Source organism: Amborella trichopoda, chromosome 10 (assembly GCF_054954075.1).
Source record: "Amborella trichopoda isolate Santa Cruz 75 chromosome 10, AtrichopodaSantaCruz75HAP2 v2.0, whole genome shotgun sequence".
In the NCBI taxonomy this organism is placed as follows: Eukaryota; Viridiplantae; Streptophyta; class Magnoliopsida; order Amborellales; family Amborellaceae; genus Amborella; species Amborella trichopoda.
This window is the reverse complement of record NC_142345.1, coordinates 45,268,051-45,278,124: the sequence shown is the minus strand read 5'-3', so window position 1 is coordinate 45,278,124 and position 10,074 is coordinate 45,268,051. Positions and strand designations below refer to the sequence as shown.

Sequence of the window (10,074 nt, the reverse complement as noted above, 5' to 3'; positions counted from 1 at the left end):
ATTCCCAACTTACAGTTTTTTCTTTAAATATTTTTATTTCTTTAAATATTATAAACTTTATGCATTACAAAATAAAAGAGCTTTTCTTTCCTTCTTTCATGGCCTCTTGCATCATTTCCCATATTTTACTATTTAGTGCCCTTGAATCTATATTCTACCCATAAATTAGAAAAAAAAAAAAAATCATAGAAATGGCCATTTCATTTGCATGATATCTTCTTATTTCACAGTAAGAGAGAGAGAGAGAGAGAGAGAGAGAGAGGGCCATTTATTGAGGAAGTCCAGAGACCATAGGCAAAGTGTCTGAGAGCATCATCCTCCTCACATTGCTGAGGCTCAGTATCTCAATCTGCTTAACCACCTCCCTGAACTCAGCCCATGGGTCATCCCCCACGACCATGATCTCCCCATCGTAGTCCCTATAGACCATCATCCACTTTTTGTTGGGCCCCGTCATCTCACCCTTTATCTCGAACCAGCTCTCCAGAACAGTGGCGAGTTCATCATAGCTGTCCAATAGGCTGAGATCTACGGCCCTCCCCACCGCTTTCTCTTGCATGAGGACCTTCGTGCAGGTCCTTCTAAACAGTTGCTGCTCGTCTGGTCCCTCGATGGAGGACTCGCAGTCCTCAACATCTGCAACTGCCAATGATCAAAATTTCTCTCTATGAAACCACAAAGTCACCAATGGAAACCCTAAAACCACCAATGTTTGACTGATAATATGAGCTCCAATGGGGCCACTATATAGCGTGAACAACCCCATTTTTGGATTAGCGCAGCGGTTTGGTGGGTTAAAAAAGTTGAAATTGATGAGATTCGTATCTATTTTGAGCACCCCAAAACCTCCCATGAGGAAACCAGACCACAGATATCCTTTGCAATTGAAACCCACCTTCATTAATGACCTAAAACCACTTATTTGTTGATAAAAATCTTCGATAAGTGGTTTCATTGCAAAATGTCGGAGTAAATTGGCAAGTGTGGGTCATGGCCTTCTCTTTCTCCTTCTCCTTCCTTTTTCTCTCTCTCTATGTTATGCATGCAACGTATTTTAGGCAAGTCTACCCACGCGTGCTTAAGAGAATCAAACTGAATAACACAATGTATCACAAATATTATTAGATTTGGATTTTACTCCGGAGGTTAGCTGAATGGTTCTTTGTTTTATGGAAATCAAACTTTCCCTTTATATATTAAATTTATGCATTATTTTAAGTGAAATAAAGCTGGTTTATTGGTTCATTGTAAGGTAGTTTTTGAAGGCGTTCGTTTAGTATTAATACATATCTTATGTACCTAGCCAACTTCAATTAATTGGAAAAAAAGCTTTTGATGATGATGACCATCTCATGCAGCTCCTCTCCAAGGTTTAAAAATGGTTGATAACGGGACCGAGTAGTCGGTTGTTGTTCTATTACGATAAGGGATGTTATAAAAGGAAAAGACAGTGTTTCCGTGTTTTAACAAGAAATGGGTATAAAATGAAAAATACAGGAAAGCAATAGGAAAAGTGAAAGAAATGGAAATTATAACGGTAACCTGTCTTGAAAATATAACTTTCTTATTTTTCTCTAAATATGGATTTTTTCATTATAATGACCATTTTCTGTTTTTACCTTTATATAATGGCCTATCTATTATCTTTATGTAAAAACATTGGCAGAGGCAAGTACCAAAATACCTTCAAATCTCAAAATCAGGATCCAACTGTTGTTGATCTTTCCTACATGTAATCTCTTGGCAATTTTCTTCATAATCATTGCTAATGTAAATGAAAACTATTCTTAATAGCAGTGTTTTTGGAACTAGACAGTGAATCAAAAATATTTTTGGTCTAGTTCTATTAGCGGTTTATCTGTTCATCAAACTAGGTCGACCGATTAAAACTAGTAAAAACCCTAAACTATGCAAAATAATTTGAAAACACATGAAAAATTTCTGAGATTAGATTTTTTATTCGACCAAGCTACTCCGGTTCTAGGTTGAATTTTGAATGAATCATTTTTTGGAAATCCAGATTTTTTAGAACATTCAATGATTTTTCAAATGTCACTTATAAATTTGGACACAGAGAAGCCATTTATGGGATTCTTCAAGTCATAAAATCTACTTCTACGCCTCGCTATGTAGACCAATGCATAATAGAAAATATATCCATACTAAATTTTTAACAGAACAATCTTGGAAACAAATTTTACTTCTGAACATTCTTGGATTCCGATCGAATGGCATTTGTAAGATTGATCCTCCTAACTCATCTAACTACCTTTTCCGTGATGTATCGCCAATGCTCTATCTGCTTCATCTCAAAGGGCAATATGATATGCTAAAACAATAGACCTCAAATAATTTGGTAGCAATAATAGACATAGTTATTGCTGAGAAATGACCAAACTAAAATTTGAATGAAGCAAGTTAACGAATTCATCTTTCCTTCTTTTACTCTCAATTTCTTGTTAAATATCATTTATAAAACGCGAACTTGGCAAGCCAACTTGAACTCGGGTTCTGATCATTAAAAATGATTAAACTGCATGTCTTAAAGGATTATAAAAGATTTCAGTGACTTCACTGCCTACTCCTTTCCATCAATGGGACATTTCTGGTAGCTTTGCAGGATGAAGCAATCCGATCCCCTCCCTCCTTACATTTGTGCTGAGGTTGTTAATTTTGCTAATGCTTTATAAGTTTTTCTAGCTTTTATTGGGATCTAGACTCTGGAGATTGTATGGCAGGCCTTAGCCACCTAGGGTTTTCTTTTATTTCTTGTGTAAATACATAATTTTATCAAATAAAAACAGTGGGGACAGTGTGTTCCAGGCCTTTGCAAATAGCTAAGACACAGAAAAACAACTTCCCTCCCCCTTTCCTCCTCCTTCCTCCTCCTTCCCTCCTCCTTCCTCCACCTTCTTCTTCTGTCCTACTATGACCTACTATGACCATGAACACCCATATAAATGCTATTTATTCTCTCCTTTTTTATTTCTGATTTTTTTGGGCCATGCCAAAATGTTTATGGAACTTAGGGCATTGGGTTTTCATGGAAAATTCTTCACAACGCTTACCAGGAGAGTATACCTTAATCCTGCATACCATAGAAAGCCCTAGTCCTTTACTTGACCCTTATGGTGCATAACACTTTCTCCATTGGCATGCATCAGTGCAATGGACAATGATTACCAGAGGATGATGGTTTTCCATTGACCTTAGGATAGTAGAATAATTTTACTTGTTTCATTCTTTCTCACATTCCGTTGAGCATAGTTTAAATTTTTTTACCCCTCATCTTGAATATACATACAACCAGGGGATCTAGGAGATAATAAGAAATACAAAAGGAGGTACAAATAAATTAAAACAAAAGAAAAAATTTATAAAAGTATATGAAGAGGAAATAAAAGATTTTTACTTTTTGTAGCAAAGAACCTTAAATAGTTCTGAAATACAAGAACGAAGAAGGGATAGGTCTGTGTTATGAAATCTATGCATAGAAGATCAATTGTCTCAACTTATACATTAGCAAAAACACTTTTCCCTTACTTTATTCAAACTTCATAACTATGATTTTTTCAAAAAAGGAGAGCTTATGAACTGGATTCCATGGATAAAGGATCTGTATTATGGTATCTGGACTGACTTTTTTACAAACTATAAAAGCCTTTGCTTTTTCCCTGTTCCATTTCCTCTTGCACCAATTCCTATTTCATGTTTACCTTTTTCTTTTGACATACCCGATCTTTCCTATGTAGTTCATATTACATTTCAACTATATCTTGAATCTATGTAACTATGAAAAAGGAAAAAAAGATTTGTGTTATAAATAGCCACATCTTTTCCATGATATTTTAGTATTTCGATCTTAACAAGTTACAACTACTATAATTACATATGATATTTCCTTATTCCACTCTCGACCAGTTACAACAATTAGATAGAGAGAGTGAGATGAATTTAAATTGAGTCACGATTGAAGTTCAACTGAAAATGTCTTTTGAAACTCTCCCTCAGAATATTCTCCAACTACTTTCTACATGTCATTTATAAGTTCAATTCACTAAATCAATTTAGGAGCATCTTCCCGCAAATAATTGGGATAAGGCTTGGACGATGATGATGAATTTAAAAGAGACTTTGAGCTGCTAATTCCATTAATGGTCTTGCTTTGTGGATCATTATGTATAGCTGGTTTTCCATATTTACTTTTGAATGAAGCTAATTTTGGAAACACATTTTTTTCATACATTCTCAAAATCTAGCGAACATGACATAAAACATAAGACATGTGAAGCCAATTAAGAAGATTCTTCGAGTTGCAAAATCTACGTTCCGTCCTTGCTCTAGTGAACACTGGATAATAGCCAATTGTCCATATTGTGGTTTGAAATAATCTATACATGGAAATACACTTTCCATTAAAACAATCTATGATTCTTGTGGGGTATCGTTACAAAAGTAGATCCTTGTAACCCATCTCACGATCCTGAGATCTTCCGATATAATGAGACTATTTATCGCAAAGGATGATATGCAATTGGCCATATTTAATGATGATTAATCAGCTACATTAACGATGTCGCTGCAGATGGGATACTGATCCAAGTGAATTATAGATGACGCTAACCTCTTTCTCTTTGAGCCTTGTTGAATACCATTTGTAAAATGCGATATCGAAAAACCATCTTCAGTGCCACTTCCCAAAAGAATTAAGAATACTCGAACTATCAATATTCATTAATTTTTAATGCTTAGTACTTTGTTGGTTTATCATCCTATGGTTGTTTCATAGAAAGATATTTTAAATTTTTTTAATTTTCTATTCGAACCATTTGAGTAAGCAAAAAAAGAGCTGGTTCTATTAAATTTTATAAATAAAAAATGCATAGCACTAAATATAAATATAAAGCAGATATAGCCGTCTAGCTAGTCACAAGTTACATACTCTATCATAGCACCACTATATTTTCTAATCAAAATATTCAAAGGAGAGACACAATGGCTCCCTGTAAACATGTGTAAATAAAATACTACCTCCTACTCATTACTACTCAATGTTGGTAGTCTTCACTAGCCAAAACCAGGGGATCCCTTCTCTCCTAACCATATGCATTGGGCCCCTAATAAGAAAGCCCCAACTGTGTTAATATTATAGAAAACATCATTTTTGCCTTTATAGATAGATTTGTAGAATTTAAACCATGGGTATTGTGTTTGCACTTTTTAGCCACATGGCTAAAAGCATGAACTCAAAAAAAGTGCTAATAGCGCTCATGCATACAAGCACACACAAAAAAAAAGGATCCAAAAAATTGTTAAAAAAAAAGAAAAAAAGAAAAAAGGAATCCAAACAGCCAAACTTATCAGGATTCTCTCCTATCCTTGACAATATTGAGAAATAGGTTTCATATAATTTTTGCTATAGATTCTTCACAAGTATTATAGGGAAAGAATTTCTAAATCATATGGTTTATAGGAAAGCACTTGAACCCAATGGAAAGAACTTCCCCCATTCCAATTGACTATAATGACCCAAGTGCCATATTTCTTCCTTAACCTTTAGGTAGTTCTACAATTTGACATGTTTAATTGCCAATCACATCTTAGTTGGAAAAAATCTAACTCTTAACCACAATTCGAATCTACAAATAATAAAGAAACTTAACAACTCTAATAGAAATACATGAAAAAAAAAAACAAATAATGGATGTATTGGATTTTATGAATAAAAAATCTTCTCAAGTTTTAGGCAAATAGCAAACTCTATGCTTTCCTGTTAGTTCATTGGAACTTCATAGGATAACGCCTAAGTTTTGCTTTCCCTTGTTTCATTGCCTTTTGCTTGAGTTCCCAAAATTTCATTAGTATTATTATTGTTTTTTAGATGTATCCCATCTTTTAATTTATGCATCTAACATGTGAACTGCATCTTGTGTTAATGGACTATGGAACCATAAGAATTATGCTCATATCTTTTGCTCGATATGAACTCAAATCCACTCTCAGCAACAAGTTTAGAGAGAGAGAAGAGAGAAAGCCTTTATTTTTTTTTTCTTTGGTAAGTTTCAGATTAGAACCTTACACATGAATATTGCACTCTACACTCCCAAATCAAGAGCCCAACACCAGAAGAAAGTAAACTTTTGCTTGATATTCTCTCTCATGTCCAGTCACAGCAAGTTACAAAGGCTAGAGAGAGAGAGAGAGAGAGAGAGAGAGAGAGAGAGAGAGAGAGAGAGAGAGAGAGATTGGGAGAGGAGAGAGAAAACATGATTCATGGCGGGGTTTAAGAAATTACAGGCATTGCGCCCACCCTCATCATCCTGATGAGTTCATCTGTGCTGTAGAGAACAATCTTTTCAACTGAGGTGCAAAATTCCCTCCATGGGGTGTCACTCAAGATGACGGTTTGGCCATTGTGATTCAAGTACACAATGGTCCACACACCATTGGGGCCCCTAAGCTCGCCCCGTATCCCGAATGTATCTTCGAGCAAGGTGACCAGATCACCATAGCCACTCAAGCTGCTCAAATTGATGGCCCTCCCTATTGGCCGGCCATTAATGTGAACCTTGGTGCAGGTTCTCCGATCAGGAACCGGTTCCGGTCCTTCAATTGAAGATTCACATCCATCTGAATCAGACATTGATCAGAAACCCTAAAACCTCCTTTTCTCTCACTAAGAAACTCCAACACCACAAAGAAAAAGACTCTTATAAAACCCTAATACCACTAATGCTTAACTGATCATATGAACCCTAAATGACCCATTATATAGCTTGAGGCAACCCTATTTCTGGTTAAGCCCAGCACTTTGGTATGTCAAAATTCATTAGATTCGCACCTCAAAACCACCAGTGGAAAACAGCTTTTGAAACCACAGATTTTGCACGTTTCGTAATTATCTAAAACTACTTAATTGTTGCCATAACCTTTGCTAAGTGCCTCAGTGGTTTTATGGCAAACCCTAAGAGAATATGGGCCACTCTCTCTCTAGACAACATTTTTTGCGTATGTTTACCCACGCGTGCGTTAAAAGATGAGAGCGAATAATACAGTGCCATAAATATGAGATATGGATGTTAATTAGGAGATTATCTTTGTGGTTCTTTGTATCAAGAATTTATGAGAAAGGAGGAAAAAAAAAGAAAAATTAATTTTCAATGGTTGCCATTTTTTGTTGAATTTAAGCTGGAGATCGAAATCCCCACGGAAATTGCTCTCCTGTCACAATAAATTTGTTCTAACTAGAGTTCGACTACTGGCGTGAGCGAACTGGACTCACCTGAGTAACTTGTGCTCTAGCCCAGGTATCTTGAGTTTGGTGGTCAAGCACGGGATATTAAAAAAATTCAAACAAATATAAAATATATAAAACAGGAAATTTTTTTGTAATATTTTTTTGTATTTCCTATCATTTTCGCAAAGATTAAAAAATATTTTGACCATAAATAGTTATTTTTACAGTTTCCATTCTTTTTGAATTATTTCAAATTTTATTTGTTTGATAGTTTTTTAACCTTATTTAGACGTGTTTTGTTTAATTATAATTTAAAAATATTTTTCATTTTTTTTGTGTTTTTTATTTTTTAACACTTTTGGCCTGGCCACACCCCCCAGATTCAAGCCGAGCAATGGATGTCGGCCCGAGTTTCTCAGCTACTCGGGCTCGGCCCACAACCGAGTCCCATCCCCTAGTTGTGGTTTTCTACACTAGTTTTAACCCATACTATAGAATTTGAAGATCCAAAAAAGATAAAAAAAAATAATGCGGTTATGTTATCACTTAAAATCAACGGTCAAAAAACCATGTTGCAAGACAGAGGCTTTCTTTGGGAACAACTTCATGCTTTTTTTTTTTTAATGCTTTATTTTATTGGTGTAAACAACTTAGCATTTTGGATGGACGACTATTTTACATATTTGAGTCTTCGTGTTTTGTTTTAGTTAACTGCAATCCTGTACTGAGGGTTTTTTTTTGTTTATTCTTTGAACAATAATCTTATACCTTGATTTATACTTCTTGTTATTTACTAATATAGTTCTTTTGTTTAGTATTATTGTGGTTGTTTCATTTTATGCATCCAATAAATATATGATAGGTTTTGTGTTGTCACAACAAAATAAGCATTGTTGTTGGATTTATTAAAAGTTAAGACAATAAATTGTCAAGTATTATTCTAGTGACACTAGGTAAGGTCATAAAATTATTGTTCAATGGCTTTAGTGTATCTATTTAATAACCGCAAATCATAATCCTATATCATGTCAAATCTTTACATATCCGATTATTTTACTCCGTTTGATCGAGCCAAATTCAAATTTTTTACAATTCTATTACTTACCTTCTTTTTTTTTGGTGAGCCGTATTTTTTACCCATTTTTCTCTCCCTGCTTTTTGAAATAAAACCGATATTTTGGTTCACCGATATATTATTATTCCCCTACTTAGCTAACTATGGGCTTTACATTCTAGGCCCAGCCCTGCCAGGTTGTAAGAGGCATGAATTGAATTTTACTCCTACTTCTCTTATCACTGGTGGAATTTTAATTTTTTGTGCAACTTCTCGAGAGGCTTGATGAAATTTGCTGAAATAAACACCTTGGTTCTTATTTCTTTCTTGCATTTAAAGTAGAGGTGCATATGCGTTTCTTGCGGTTTGAAGGACTCTTAAATCGGATTTTTTTTTGTTTCCTTGTGACTCTTGGATGAATGATGTTTTAGTGTATTGCTTATGTGAATTAGGGCTACGTACTCAATCGTGAACTAAGAATGATATAACTTTCTAGTTTCTCAAAAATACCTTATGCTATGCTTTTTAACAGCACAGTCTGGTAATGGGCTAGGCAGCCTAGCCGCCGGCCTTAAAATAAAAAAAAAAAGAAAAAAGAATAGGGCCTCCGCTACAAATTGTGGCCTGAGGGTTGGGGTAGGAGAAATGCCAGCCCGGTTCGTCCTAGCCGGCTCTCCCCTCTTTTTTTTCCTTCATTTTTTTTTTATTACTTGTTTTTTTCATTTTTTTTGGCCCGACCTGGCCTTTTGGGAAAAGGGTCTGGGCGAGACCAGGCCAGCCTGGCCCGTTGCTACCCTTAGGCACAGGCCCTGCCCAGCTTGAGCAAATAAGTTCATGCTAGACTAGGCTAGGCAACAATGATACTTTTAGGTCTAAGCCTGGGCCATGACCCCTCGAGTCCCAGCAGAACCGGGACAGTCCAGGGCCAGGTCTCTAGGGTTTAGGGTGGGGAAATGGCCAACTTTGGCCCGGTGCATTGCCACTCTTATTTTCATCCATTACTGCAAAGCATCCATGATTATAAAAATTGAGATTTAATGGAGAAAATATATATAATTTGCTTGATAGTCATACTCAATCACAAAAAAGAAACAACAGCTATAACCAAGAAACATTGAGACCATATTCATTGTCCAAAACTAGAACCCAAAATCAACTGGCATCATCATCCTATTGACTTCTTCTCTGCTGTAAATTAAGATCTTTTTAGCTATGTTGCGAAATTCCGGCCATGGATCATCGCCAACGATCATCATTTCTCCATCATGATCTATATAAAGCAGGACCCATTTATGATTGCAGTTCTGAAGCTCACCCCATATCTGGAACTTGTCTTCTAACGCATCCGTAAGCTGATCATAGCTGTTCAATATGTTAAGATTTACAGCCCTCCCTATTGCTTGTCCTTTCATAAAAACTTTAGTACTCCTAAAGACCTGCTCTTTGTTTGGTTCTTCAATGGAAGAGAGACAATCGTCCATATCAGCCATCGACCCTAACCCTGAAACCACTCTCTCTATCTCTTTCGAACCACAAAACCAGCAATAACAAGACCCTATGAAACCCTAATACCTACAATCCTTAACTGATAATCCTTCGGGCAAAAGGGCACAATATATAGCCTGAGAAAACCCCAGAGTGCTTTGGTCAGTGTTTGGCAGGCTGAAAAGTTTAAATAAATAGCATTCCAAACTATTTTGAGTAACCCCAAAACTGCTAATGAAAAACAGCTTATGAAAACCACATATTTGTTAACCATTGAAACCCACCGTCAAAACCACTG

General features: G+C 35.8%; 1 protein-coding gene across 1 annotated transcript; it reads right to left on the bottom strand.

Annotated features, from left to right (window-relative positions):
* Positions 1-9,430: 9,430 nt before the first annotated feature.
* Positions 9,431-9,781, bottom strand: LOC18447419 (auxin response factor 18). The gene has a single exon (XM_006857516.2). The coding sequence runs from the start codon at positions 9,779-9,781 to the stop codon at positions 9,431-9,433; it is 351 nt and encodes a 116-aa protein (XP_006857578.2).
* Between the last annotated feature and the right edge of the window lie 293 nt (positions 9,782-10,074).

What these genes read in the sequence shown, in the direction of transcription:
- LOC18447419 (XM_006857516.2), bottom strand. Translation starts at nt 9,781, where the DNA reads ATGGCTGATATGGACGATTGTCTCTCTTCCATTGAAGAACCAAACAAA.